The 15,139-nt window shown below is 37.7% G+C and overlaps 1 protein-coding gene across 7 annotated transcripts in view; it reads right to left on the minus strand.

Annotated features, from left to right (window-relative positions):
- LOC120529409 (myosin VIIA and Rab interacting protein) overlaps positions 1-15,139 on the minus strand; it is a 544,611-nt gene that overhangs the window by 85,563 nt on the left and 443,909 nt on the right. For all 7 annotated transcript variants that reach the window (XM_039753183.1, XM_039753185.1, XM_039753187.1 and 4 more), the window contains one exon: positions 13,136-13,381. In XM_039753183.1, coding sequence (XP_039609117.1) covers positions 13,136-13,381 — 246 coding nt within the window. The remainder of the gene's footprint in view (positions 1-13,135; positions 13,382-15,139) is intronic.

Raw genomic sequence — 15,139 nt, forward strand, 5'->3', positions numbered from 1 at the left:
AGGGAAGCGAACTTAATGAGGAGAAGGAAACAACAAAGACAGCAAAAATGCATTAGTAGATGTCTGCAACACATTTCCTTCTCAAATTAAATTTTAGGGCATGTCTATAAATACTGGCAGTTGGATGAAAAAAGACAGTTAATAATTATGCAAAATAAAATGTTAAAGTAGTGAAGGTTTTTAAATTGCAGTCAACACTAAATGAAAACTAATCTAAATGAATTAACAAAAGGCAAAAGCAAAAACAAAGGTAAAAAGCAACCAAATAATTTAAATTCTGACCCAGTGTAAGCAGACTCTGCCAGTTGAATTTCTAAAAGTAAATGGAGTGCAAAGATAAAACTGAGGATTTTCGATATTAAATTAAGACATGATTGAACAACCGAAAAACAACATTGATGATGCAAAATTGACAATGACAGATGCCAGTATGTCTAAACATTAAACAAAAACAGATGGGCATATTAAGGTCTCTGAAAACAGTAGCACTTCTGCCTTTTAGAATTACTATTGAAGGTGATAGACAATGTTGTGGTACCACTGTAAACACCTTGAACACTGTGATAGGGTGTCATTTGTTTAAAAAAAGAAAAAAAAAAGTGTTCCCAACAGGGATAATTCTCTTTGGAAATACACTGTCCTCTCCATCAACATGACATATGATGATCAACATACAAAACAGAAAGTTAGAAAACTCGTATATATTAAAAAAAAAAAAAAAATCTAATAAACATATGACTCATAAGTAAACTCACAAGGCCATGAATTTCATCTTACATTCCCTGTAATTTGCAATGTTAAGGGTTTTAACCCAAAAGAATGCTTTATAACTGCTTGGGCTATAAATGATGAGTGAAGCTAAAATGTGTATTGGCCTGACAGTAATTTGAGATGATTTTTGCAGCTTGCTCAAGGATAGTTTACTTATATGGTGTATTGCCAGCAAAGAATGTTTCAACCATGCTTTCTCAATGTTCATGATTATTCATATAAGGAGAACAAATTAAGTTATTTTGGACTTTTAAAACAGGGTGAGATGTTATGATACAATACTGTGTGGTAATTGGGAACTGTTATTTTTTTCAAGCACAATAAACTCCGCCTGCAAATAAATAACAGACATTGTTGTTTTTCTCTTAAACACACTATGTAGCTGTACTATCCCTATTAATTTAGCACAAGAGTGGCCAATGTTGGTCCTAGAAGTTGTTTTTTTTTCCAACCCAGTTTCTTAAAGAGGAGTCAATTATTGCTCAAGTGATATTTTTATGTTTCATTTTAGTGGTCTTGCTTATTAAGTTAACCCTTAATTGCTTATTTTAGTCTTAAACAGTTGTATTCACTGTTTTTAATAGCTCCGTATTAGCATTAAGATGCAAATGACAAAGAAGCAAGCAGTTCTCCATCTAACTTGTTTCCATGTACAACTATGTGTATTTATCATGCACTATTTGGTTTAATAAAAAGCTTAATAGACAGACAGACTAAAAATTACTAGTTTTATGCTTAAAATAATTTGGACGATATACCAGGAAAGGAAAAAATCTACAATATAAGAACCTAACATTGCAGACTAACCAGACATAAAATGAAATTAGGTCTGAGATTGGCAATCACTGGATTCTAATTAAGCAATTGGTTTGGAACAAAACCTGCAGCCACTGTGGCCCTCCAGGACCAACATTGCCTACCCCTGATATAGCATCTATATAATTTCTTAACTTCAATATATTTTAATCTGTGATATGCTGCAATCACGTACAAGTAATAGAAGGTGATCACAAATAGGTTAAACAACATTACCTCAGTTTTTCTAATACCAAGAATTCCTACTAAGGAAGGGATTTATACATCTGTGAATACCGTCCATCCATCCATCCATCCATCCATCCTCTTCCGCTTATCCGAGGTCGGGTCGCGGGGGCAGCAGCTTAAGCAGAGAGGCCCAGACTTCCCTCTCCCCGCCACTTCTTCCAGCTCTTCCGGGACAATCCCAAGGCGTTCCCAGGCCAGCCGAGAGACATAGTCCCTCCACCGTGTCCTGGGTCTTCCCGGGCCATCCTCTCGACCTTGCACACTAGCTCAGGCTCCTTCCCCTTCAGAGGCGACATTCCACGTCCCAAGAGCCAGTTTCTGTAGCCGAGGATCAGACCGCCAAGGTCCCCGCCTTCGGCCACCACCCAACTCACACTGCACCCAACCTCCTTGGCCCCTCCCATAGGGAATACCGTATATGCTCCAATAGAGGCCCCTGGCGTTTATTTGCAAAACTAGCCTCGGCTCCCAGTGCTTAATAGAGACAGGACATTATTAACAAAACCAGAATGCAATATTTATTTTGCACGTGTTGGTATAGGTAGGTACACAAAAATATTAGCTAATATTACAAACAGCTACTTTATTTGAATTTCAGATGCTGCATATGACTGTTCGAGATAAACGGTAATGTCTTTCTGTACCTTTCGCTGCTATTAATCGTCTGAATCCGAAATGACGGCTTTGTTGTTGTCCAGTTCACTATCGTCTTCCTCTTCTTCCAGGTTTGTCCGTATTTTGGTCAACCCGACACGAAAATGAAGCAGTTTTAGAAACCGGTATATCCGTATTTCTTATATATGCAACGTGCTGACATGAACATGTATTACACACATCTATAAAGATACAGATGCTTAAAAGGTACACTAGTAGGCAAATATCAAAGACCCGTCTACTGTTAGAGACCGGCTACTATTTGGCCGCGTCCCCTCTGAAGCCCGGCGCTTATTAGAGACCGGCGACACTAAGAGACTCTGCGTTTATTGGAGCATATACAGTACTCTGAAATGCTGTTTTGTATGAATTACTTCTGTGTGTGTTTCAAGTAGACTAAAAATTGCCATATCAAAACAAATCTTACAGATACAACAGTTTATAGTGCTGGTAATGCATTCAATTGTTTACAATGGAAATAGAGCTGGTGAGCTTACACACCATCGTGAGACAATGGTATTGACAACCAGAGATTTAGATAAAGTCTGAATTACTTTTAGCTCTCTGTCAAAAGTGAATATTACCACTTTATAACACAGTAAATGGACTGATCTTCAGCAGATACAATAGACAAAGAATAACACTTGGCCATAAATTATTAAAAGATTTTAAAGAAAATATAAAAATAATACAGCATAAATCTAAGGAATGTCCAGATGTGTTAGTATTGTTATTATTACTAGCCAACCCGCGGCGTACCATACGCCGCATAATCAGGCCGGTTTTTTAATAATTTTTAAGCACAGGGAGAAAATTTAACATTTGCAAAATCGGTAATGTAATAAATCAGCAAGAAAAGCAACATTGTAACAATGCATGGAACAAACCAACACACAATCGTCCGTGCGGCATAGCGAGGTGGGAGGGGTGTGTGTACAAAGTGCAGGAGCATCAAAGAAGACGCATGTTTTTCACGGATGCGAATTGCTGTATGTAGCATGTACAACACTTTGCTATGCTGCATGGTAATGCATCGTAACCGAAAACTCGTTTTTTAAAGACTGCTCACAATTGTGTTTTAACCTCAGTTGTAAAGGAATGTTTTAAACATGCCTCTATTAACAGTCAATGTATGGGAGGGGGGTGTGTACAAAGGGTAGGGACGAAAACAGTGGGAGCGTATGAGTCGCACTTAGTGGCAATTCCACGGTTTGCAGCCCGAATGGGGTTCAACGGCTTACCCACGCCTAGACACACGCTCAATCTCATGCATAATTATTTATTGAATGGTAAACACTTCTGGAAAGACACGTTGTCTAAAACAGGTTAGTGTGAGAATACAACAGTAAGTGAATGAAAAGATGGAACTCTGGAGAGAGCAAAATACAAGACAATAGTGAACCCGCGGCATAACAAACACCACAATTATTTATTGATGGTTGAACACTTCTGGAAAGAAACAGGGACACCCCTTGCAAACTGTTCTACACACTGCATAGAGCGAATCACATCCGCGACATGATTTTTCCTAGATAGTCCTGTCGCGTCCACCCCTCGCACTCGAAGCATACACACTGCCTGCTCATGTGCCCGGTCGCAAGCCGTGTCCAGCTTCGTTCTCGAAGCATATATACCGCCTGGTTATGTGTCCGCTCGCAAGAGAAACTCACGGAGAGCCGCCCACCAGCTGCGTGTGTGTGTGCCTCTGTCGGTGTCTGGCGCGGCTTTCTCTTGTGCTGCCTCTGTGTGAATCATTCAGGCACAGAGAAGGTCAGCTGCTGACAGAGCGTCTCGACTGTTGCAGGGCCTGCATTGGTGAAGCAGGTGAGACGGTAATGAAATTGAGGCACAGGGCTTATTGGTTTTTAAAGACTGATTCCTTCATTGTGCTTTAACCTCAGTTTTAAAGGATTGTTTTAAGGATCCCATGGGTTACCCCTCGCAAACCGTTTCACACGCTGCATATGGCGATTCACCTCCACGAGAAACATGCCTCTATGAACAGTCAACGTAGCTCGGAGGTACATGACATTAACCTGACCTGCACTGCATGTGGCCTCTACAACAGACGAACATAAATGACGCCTTTTTTTCTGTGCCGTCGTCTCCGAGTTGGTGGGCGTGGCCCTGCGAGTTGTCATCTCATCCAATGGTCTTGGAGTTGGTGGGCGTGGCTGCTTCCTGTGTGCGCCATAGGTGTCTCACTTGTCGGCGGCTTAGTGAATCCTCTTTTCATGGTTGTCTCGCCTTAGTGAATTATATATATATATATTAAAATGAATCATGATGGCAATATTACTTTGGTATCCTTAAGCAAACTGAGTAAGATTAAAGTCTTTACATCTTAGAGAAAAGCAAGTTCACCTCAATCTTTTTATATCTATGCTAATAAAAGGCAAAGCCCTCACTGACTGACTCATCACTAATTCTCCAAGTTCCCGTGTTGGTAGAAGCCTGCAATTTGGCAGGCTCATTCCTTTCAGCTTACTTACAAAAGTTGGGCAGGTTTCATTTCGAAATTCTACGCGTAATGGTCATAACTGGAAGGTATTTTTCTTCATTTACTGTAATGGAGTTGAGCCCGAAAGCCGTGGGGGGCGGAGTTTCGTGTGACATCATAACACCTCCTACGTAATCACGTGAACTGACCGTCAACGCAGTGCGTAGAAAACCAGGAAGACCTCCAAAAAGCGCTGAATAAAACATGCATTATATAATTGAGAAGGCAGCGAAACAATAAGAAGCGAGCGAGTGACATATACTACCATATTCATGATTGCTGCTACCCGGAAAGAAAGCAAGGTGTAAACCTAAACTTTAAATTAAGTTCATAGACAGGCTGCGCTGGCGTTTCTCATGCCCATGGGTAATGCAGGATACAAGTTTAATGAGAGGACGCAGGATATAAACGAGAGTTTTGATCACTTTGTAACTAAGTTAAAATTGCAGGTGAAGGGGTGTACTTATGCAAATTCTGAGAGACTGTGTTTGTGGGGGATTGACAGTTAAGGCGGGTGGGGAGTCACGTCATCATCTCCCCTCCCATTTACCTCATTTCACTCTGAGCTGAGCTCCATGGCTAACGCCGTCTTTCGAAGCAACTTCGTAACACTGCCACCAAATACTCACAGAAAAATCCACAAGTTAATACACACGCTGTCTCTAAAGTTTCTCTACACTGAATCCACCAGGCACTACTTACAAAAGGTTACATTGACAATCGTGTTACGTTATTTTTAAAATCTTTCCTTATCTTAGCACAAGCACAGCTGAGAAGCTTTGATGCATGTGCTCCATAACGCGTTAAAAAATAATGCATTTAATCACACTTTGCATTACAAGCAAAGGGGAACTTTTGTCAATGCATGATTTCCTGGTACACCGATTACATTGATCAGCGCATCCCGATTCGTTTTACCCTCGCACCACCTTGGTTTGAGAAGAAGTATGAAAAAATATGAGGTTAACACAGAAAAACAGATCACCAATTCAAGCTTTATGAATAATCGATTCGCCATCAATAATTGTTTTGGTAAAGCCATACTCAGTGTAATCCTCCTTCCATTTTATAATTTTTCCGCCACTAGCCATGATTAAATGAACGGTAAAAAAGTAAGAGCGAAGCGAGGGTGACTTATTTAGGCAGGCATATATATGACAGCAAAACACATATGACAATGTCAATCATGTTACGTTATTATTAAAATGTTTCCTTTTCTTTTTCATTACTTCTCTGCTGCGAGGCGTGGGTATTTTGATATATATATATATATATATATATATATATATATATATATATATATATATATATATATATATATATATATAGATAGATATATATGAATGACCTCCAAAGAAAACGTGTCTGCAAAAACTGGGGTCTCCTGCCCAGCAAAAGTCGAGCATCCGGCGCGCGCGCATAGCTGTGCTGGCGTTTGAGACGCTGACTGCGCTTCTGCCTTAAGTCAAAGTGAGCACTTTTAATTTTTTTCATCCTCCCCCTGAGCTATAGCCCAGACAAATGCAAACACGGGACCCCTTTTCTACACCGCGGCAAACTAATATTAAGTCGATTCGCACTTTCTATTTTGCACGCATACGATTATGAGGTCATCACCTCGGATTATGAAGACACGCACACGAGTGGAGGACTGACAGTGCCATCACAACCGATTAATGGCAGGGACGTCTCACCAGTCTACACAAGACCCACCGCGACTGTCCCCAAAAGGCGATCATAACGTCAGCGGACACATCTATCTATACTATATAAAAGAAAAAGGAAACTTTCCTTTCTTTACACCTTTTTTCCTTTTATCCCAAACCAAAGTCTCTCTCTCAACACTGCAGAGGACACAAAACTAATTTTCTTTAATTGCTGGTAATGCTGGTAAGGCACATTACCAGAGGCAGAAATTTGAACGTTCACATAGAAAATGTAATTTCTATACCACAGCCGTCGTGTAGCGCCTTTCAAAAGGGATCAACTACCGAGAGATGATCCATATACATTTTAGCTGCTGTTAGTACTACTTACCTGTTGTGTTACACAGTCTTTAAAATGTAGCTTACCCGCAACCACTTCAGTAGTGCTCAATGTACCTGTACTTCTTAAAATGTTAATGTTTTACTGTTAATAACTTATAGACTATATTTTATTATTTTTCCCTTGCACTCAGTGACCAAAGCTATACACACACATATAGACACATACATATATATACACACACACCCCTATGTAGATATATATATATATATATATATATATATATATATATATATATATATACATACATATATATACACACACACACATCATTAACACACTACTTCTCCGCTGCGAAGTTCGGGTATATATATGCCAGCAACACTCATAACAATGACAAAACAATTACATTGTCAATCATGTTACGTTATTATTAAAATGTTTCCTTTTACTTCTCCGCTGCCAAGTGCGGATATTTTGAAATATAGATACTGTATATATATAAATATATATATATATATATATATATATATATATATATATATATATATATATATATAGATATATATATAGATATATAGATATATATATATATATAGATATATATATATATAGATATATAGATATGAGAACAAAACTCATATCAATGACAAAACAATTACATTAACAATCATGTTACGTTATTATTAAAATGTTTCCTTTTCCTTTTACTTCTCCGCTGCCAAGTGCGGGTATTTTGAAATATAGATACTGTATATATATATATATATATATATATATATATATATATATATATATATATATAGATATTGATATATATATATATATATATATATATGAACAAAACTCATATCAATGACAAAACAATTACATTAACAATCATGTTACGTTATTTGTAAAATTTTTCCTTTTCTTTTTCATAACTTCTTTAACACACTACTTGTCTGCTGCGAAGCGCGGGTATTCTGCTAGTACATCATAAAAACAGATGCTAAGGCAGTTGGTCTACAATCGTTTTTCAGTGAAGCAGATTTCTTTGATGCTGATAAAATAACTAGAATTTTTTCAGAATGACAATTTACAGAACTCTGAAGAATAGGGCACTAAAGAACATATTTTTTAATAACAAAAAGCCAGAAATACCACCTACGCCTACTGCTGCATTCCGTAAAAAAAAAAAGGATCAATAACCATTAAAAAAAATACTGATACGACAGTCTGATATTTTGCATAAAATTGCATGTATCGAAATGTTTATAAAATGAAATTAATTTCTAATCATACATCACAAATCAGTTTCATTTATTGACAGAATTCATATCAGTAATTTTTATAGAATGTCATAACTTAGATTCCCTTTTAAATGGTCCTTAATTTTTCTTTTACCTTATAACATTTCCTTGCTTCCCTTGGTGTTTATATTCTCTTCTCAAACTTCTTCCTTTTGAAAAAGTTAACTTTATCTCCTCATGCAATCTTTTATACTCTGACATTCTGATTATATTATTTGGGAAAGATATTACTTTTTTGAGTATAACTGTATCAACACTGATTTTAAAACAGCCTCAAACAATCTGTTACTCGAGTCTATACATATATACATATCCATATATACACATACACATATACATATATACACATACATACATATACATATATACATTCATCCATCCTCTTCCGCTTATCCAAGATTGGGTCGCAGGGGCAGCAGCTTGAGCAGAGATTCCCAGACTTCCCTCTCCCCCGCCACCACTTCTAGCTCTTCCGGGGGAATCCCGAGGCGTTCCCAGGCCAGCCGGGAGACATAGTCCCTCCAGCGTGTCCTGGATCTTCCCCGGGGCCTCCTCCCGGTTAGACGTGCCCGGAACACCTCACCAGGGAGGCGTCCAGGAGGCATTCTGATCAGATGCCCGAGCCACCTCATCTGACTCCTCTCAATGCGGAGGAGCAGCGGCTCTACTCTGAGGGGACAAATATATATAGTATATGAACACATATTTGCATATATTTGTAGCGGGAAATCCAGAGGAGATAATAAATCATGTATCCATTAACAGACATTTGAACATGAACGAGCAAATTCAGTGTTGAAAAGAAGAACATGCACATAATAAATAAGACTTTATGATCAACACCCTCCAAGCCCCACCTCATTAATCTCCCCCCAATATTCACCTACGGTACTCTTCCCACCTTATTTGCTATACATTGCCTTAGTTTCCCTTAAGTCTAATTATTTTCCTCGGATGATGACTCCCGATAGGAGCTTAAAGCTTAGGCATAAAAAATTATTTTAACGTACACAAATCCTTTTCTCCCTTTGTGAATTTCCCGCTACAAATATGCAAACATACATATAGTGGCCAACAGGGGGAGCTCCAGCTCCACAAAACACCGGGCACAACAAGGCTCTGGACATAAATCACAGGAAACACAAGTTTTTATTGTTGGAAACCCTTCTCTCTCTCTCTCTCTCTCTCTCTCTCTCTCTCTCTCTCACACTGCCTCCTCTGCTCTTTCTAGTATGCTTTGTCTCCTTCTTTCAGAGTCTGGCTCCCAGGGTTGTATTAGGCAGCTCCTTTTGAGTAATCGCTGAAGTATTTCCGGTGTCCCAATGGCTTGGCATGGGAACACTTCTGGGTAATGCGGGAGCCTAATGAAGTAGGTCTTGTTAGTACCCACAGCACACCCCTGGTGACAACCTTGGAACCCAACAGGGCTGAGTTAAAGAACTCCAGTTCCCATAGATATCTCTGTGTGTGTGTGTGTATATATATATATATATATGAATGAATATATATATATATATATATAAATATACACACACACACACACAATATATGTCTGTGTGGAGGGTTAAAAAGATGCTCAAAGACTAGGGAATAGTTGGAAAGAGTCAGATTTGGGCCTTATGCAGTATATCAGAAATGTCACCAAAGAATTACAGACAGGAATGGCAGCATTAGAGGGTCAAATAACTGAAATTCAACAACTGTTAGAAAATTGTCCAAATGAGCACATTTGCCCCAGGCAAATGTGACCAATGCAAAGCTGGGGCTGTCCAACCTGATAGAGACAAAAGCTCTGGGGGCTGTAGTGAGAGCCCGCTTTTAGGAATTAACAGAGATAGATGCACCAACACATTACTTTTTTTGGGCTGGAGAAACAGAATGTACAGTGTAAAATCTTACATTGTATAAAAAAACCCCATGTGATTGATCATTTTATCAGATAAGGCACAGAAGCTACATTCCAAAGAGAGGCCCAGTAAAGAAGAAGCTGATATTAAGAGTGTATGGCTCCGGGCTTTTTAAGCCAAGGACTTGTGTTCTAGCCATATCAAAATTAATAATGTCAGCCTGTTCTATAGCGCATATGAAATAATTATCATGCCACCCGACCAAAGGGTTAGTCAAAGCTTGCATATACAAACTAAATGCACAAAAAAACTACTAAGGTTTCTATATTCAAACCAAAAACTTGGAAACGTGGAAACTGAGGTGTAAGTCATATGCAAATGTATACATGTATCTAATTCTAACATACATATAAAAGTGTTGGTTCTTTATTTCCACAGATTACTTCTTGAACCCAGGATGCTGGATCCAAGAAGGAGCCATACATGAGTTACTGCAATATGTATGATGAAGCCAAACTCACAGTTAAAACATTTCCGACTTATTTTACCTCAGATATACTTGATAGAGATCTGAGATCTCTCAATTTAATTTTGTTTATTTACAGCAGTAATGTATAAAAAGGAGTTTGTGTGTACTGGAATCCAGAGATGGAAAAGATAGAAAGACAAAAAGAAAAAAAAAGTGTAAAAAAATGTATTATATTAATCAAAAATCAAGTAAACATATTCTATGATAAACAAAACCAGACAACCATAAATACAAATTTAATTTCATATTCCAATAGCCCCTTTCTATTTCTTGCAGAAAGTGCCTCATTGATGTAGCACTCTTTAACAAAATATCCATATTCAAGTCATTCTTTATAGAAAAAAATATCTTATTCCACGTAATTTCTGGCTTTTACCAGATTTTAAAAATCAGAGTTCACTTTTGGTGTGATTTTGATTTCCATTATGCTATAATTTAAGTTTATTACATAGAGAATTCACAAAAAATTATTTTTGTTGCCGATAGCTGGCAGCACCTGCCCTGCATTCCAAAATGGCGGGGAGATGATTGTCAGTTGAACAGCGGGTGCGGTGTGTTCACCCTTTCATAATTGCATAATTAGATCTGGACCACCCTGTACAATGGAGGCCTATAGAAACCTGCCTAAATTGGGATCGTTTCACTAACCAAACCCAAAGTTTGTCCCTAGATGGAGTGTAAAAGATCTTATACTACCACTAGGATATCTTCTGTGTTGCTGCTGTAAAAATAAGGTAAACTTTGTCAACAATCATCAATCATGAATTTGAGAGCATGCATCAACCGAGCGGTGTGGGGAATGTTACTTTTAAAAGTAACAGTTACCTAAATATATAGTTACTAATGATAAAATATAATGCATTACAAGCAATGCATTACTTTTGTGTTACTTTGTCTTCTTTTGTATAAAAAAAAAAAAGAACATTTCACTGGCCAGCATTTGTTATTAAGTCCTAAGCAAATATATGAATCTGACCATAAACACAGCCGAAAGTGATCATTTTGCTGTGTTTAATAAATACATTTGCTGTGAATTAAATTTCATTCAGCACCTTTTTACATCTATGACCTAAGCCAACAATAGTTCATTGTATTTTTTTTTTTTACATTTTCTTGCTTCCTCCAATCTTGCACCAGTTACTCAGACACATTAAATTCTGTTGCACAAGCGCAGTTACCAATTTCTTTTGCCACTTCAATAACTTTTAGCTTAAAACCAGCTTCATAGTTTCTTCTGATCGAATACTCCATCGTAGATAAGGAATGCTCTTACGTGTATGAGGGTGTGAGATACAAAAAACACTAAACAGTGCCAACGTCACTTCAGAATAGTTTGGGTTTTACCATGTGTTCACATAGGCACAATACATAAAAAAAAAATAAATAAATAAAAAAAGGCAGCATGTTCTGTGGTTACTCTTTCAGATGAGCGTTAGCATATCAATCTCTTGGACCAATAGTGTGAGTTTTCTGCATTCAACTTACAAAACCAACATTATAAAATACCAGAAATTATACGGTCAAATCATGCCCCGACTATCCGCGGGAGAACTTAAACGCGAGTGTATATGGTAGCTGGATTAAACCTAAATTGACACTTTACTTATAGGTTTGTATCACTTGATAGCATGCAGCACACTCTACTTCTACTTGGCTGTATGACTGAGCTAAGGAGTGGTGTACTGGTAAATCTGAGCCTTGACTTACACCTAGTACTGATGGGATAATAATAATGGAAGTATTTTTATAAGCAAGTATTGTTTTAGGTTACTTGTTACTTTACAAACCAATCGGACAATGTAATACACATTACTTTTAACAAGTAAAGCCTACTAATCTCAAGATTGTACTGATGAGCTTAGCACTGTATGCTCAGCTCATCAAAATATATTTAGTGATTCCTGAAATATTAAGAGACAATATTTCAGCCAGGAGAAGGAATATTGAGATCACCTGAGCATCTTCCTCAAGAACACTTCCACTGTTTTCTATCTATCCGTGGCTGCTGGAAGAAAGTGCAAAGCATGCACAAGCTAGCAGAGTATAACAGACATGTGCAAACTACAAAATCCTTAAGTGTAACCCATTTACGGGTTTACATAGCCAAACAACTGGGTCACTCACAGAGAAACCTACATGTGTTAATCTGGTTTCTCAGAGACCAGTATCCTGGTTTTACTGGAATAAGAGTTTACATGGCATTTTACAAACCATGTTTTGTGAATAATAAGGTTAAAGTATATGTAAATGCACTGAATAACTCTGATGTGGGTGAATAATGCATTTAATTACAATTCATTGCACCAGCACTTTAGTCTATGCAGAGCAAAGCCATAGGCTGCAGTTCTTGATCTCAAATAGGCCACCCTTTTTACGGAGAACAACAAGCCATTATTTCCTCCAGCTCCAAGACAACAATCCTTGGTGCATACTTTTATTCATAACAACTGCTTTCCAGAAAAAGATAAAAAAAAAACTGAAAGCAGCACATCATTATTAATTCTAGCCTTACCTTGAAGTCATCCTCATATACTTTTCTGTCAGCATCCTCACATGATGAGCTCTCCTCTGGCACTTTCACTGGTGAAGTGAGAACATTCCATTCTGTTTCATCCTCAGAAGAGGAGTCCTTATCACTTATCTTAGCAGCTATTCTTGACAGTTTCGATTTTAGCTCCAGCTCTATGGCATCTGTATCACTTTGCATAGGGCGTTCCTCATCAAAGTGATCTGACCCTAGTGATCCATCAGAAAAGTGCTTCATATGAAAACAACAACAAAAAAAAATCCAAAATAATTAGTATACAGTACAGCAAAAACGTTTGTCTATTGCAACAATCAAATTTATTAGGAATGCCTCTTTTCTGTTAAGGCATCAGTTAATAACACCACCACTTGCAGCTGTAATGTAATAAAAAGGATGATTACAAAGGATAACACAATTCAAACTTGATGATGCAATTATATTAGGAAATTTCAGGCCAAGTGGACTATACTGCCTGTAAATGTAAAACATCATTTTAATACTGTTTAATACAATGCATTAAACTAAGAATTGTCACAGAACAATGTATCTTAAGCCTTGTCTTTAGTTCACAATAACAACAACAGTTAAGGAACAGCAAACAAAAAAACTTTGACTTTTCTGTCTTACAGCTAAAAATTCACAAAGAGTTTAATAAAAGTGTCATGTTTCCACTCTCTTGGTCAGTAAGCTAATGTACTGTACATTTTGATCAATTATCACAACATGATCCCAATTGCTTCTACTTGCACTCATTTCTTTCAGCATTAGTTTTATGCTTGGCAATATACCGTTTACCCTTAGTTCTCTAAACTCAAAAACCAGTGTGAGAAAACGGGTATCATTTCAAAACAATTTGAAAGGTTGTTCTTTTTTCCCCTCCTTTACACTATAATGAAATACCAATCCATTCCTCAGGTCTTATGCATTTTTTTAGTCATTCTGCCTACTGAGGAAACCTTTCATATGCAAAACAAATTTGAACACCTTTCTGCTTGAAAGGTCACCACTCCATGCCCTACCCAAATGTCTCATCTAAAGACATCACATTAACCAGTGAATATCAAATGAAAGTAATAATACTGAGTTTACTAATGAAGCAAGACTTTCCCCACTTTCATTAAAGAACAGTGGGTTAGTAAAATTGATAGGTTTCTCTCATTTTGTACTTTAATCAAGTACTGCTTTTATTGATAAACCAGTAACAATATAATTCTATTTCTATCTTAAACATCCTTAAAATTTAAATAGGCTAAACCAGTCTGATCATTTGTAGAACTTTTGTTTATTTTGCAACTTTCATACTTTGTTGCCAGAAAACTCTGACTTGATAAAACATTATCAAAGGATTTGCTGTCAAGTCTCGCATTACTATACTAATAAAAGGCAAAGCCCTCACTGACTCACTCATCACTAATTCTCCAACTTCCCGTGTAGGTAGAAGGCTGAAATTTGGCAGGCTCATTCCTTACAGCTTCCTCACAAAAGTTGGGCAGGTTTCATTTCGAAAATTCTACGCGTAATGGTCATAACTGGAACCTATTTTTATCTATATACTGTAATGGACGTTCGCTCGATTGACGTGGGTGGGGGGCGGAGCTGCGTGTGACATCACGCCTCCCACGTAATCACGTGAACTGACTGTGACCGCAGTACGTGGAAAAGGAGGAAGAGCTCCCAAAGCGCTGAAGAAAAACGCTTTATTCCCCAGATACATGTCTAATGAGAAGTCACAAGGTATAAACAAGACTTTGGATAACTTTATAACGGAGTTAAAATTGCTGTAGCGAGAAACTTTTAAGTGCCGGGTCTTAGCTAACATTAAATAAAGCCGTGGACATCGCAACATCACACAAGAGAGCAGCTCACGTGAACTGACTGACCGCAGTAAGAGTGATCACTTCCATGTATCAATCCTGTTCAAAAAACGCATTACACAATTGACAAGGTGGGAAAAGAATATGCTCCGAGCTGAGCTCCACAGCTAATGCG

This window comes from Polypterus senegalus, chromosome 5, assembly GCF_016835505.1.
Source record: "Polypterus senegalus isolate Bchr_013 chromosome 5, ASM1683550v1, whole genome shotgun sequence".
Classification (NCBI taxonomy): Eukaryota; Metazoa; Chordata; class Cladistia; order Polypteriformes; family Polypteridae; genus Polypterus; species Polypterus senegalus.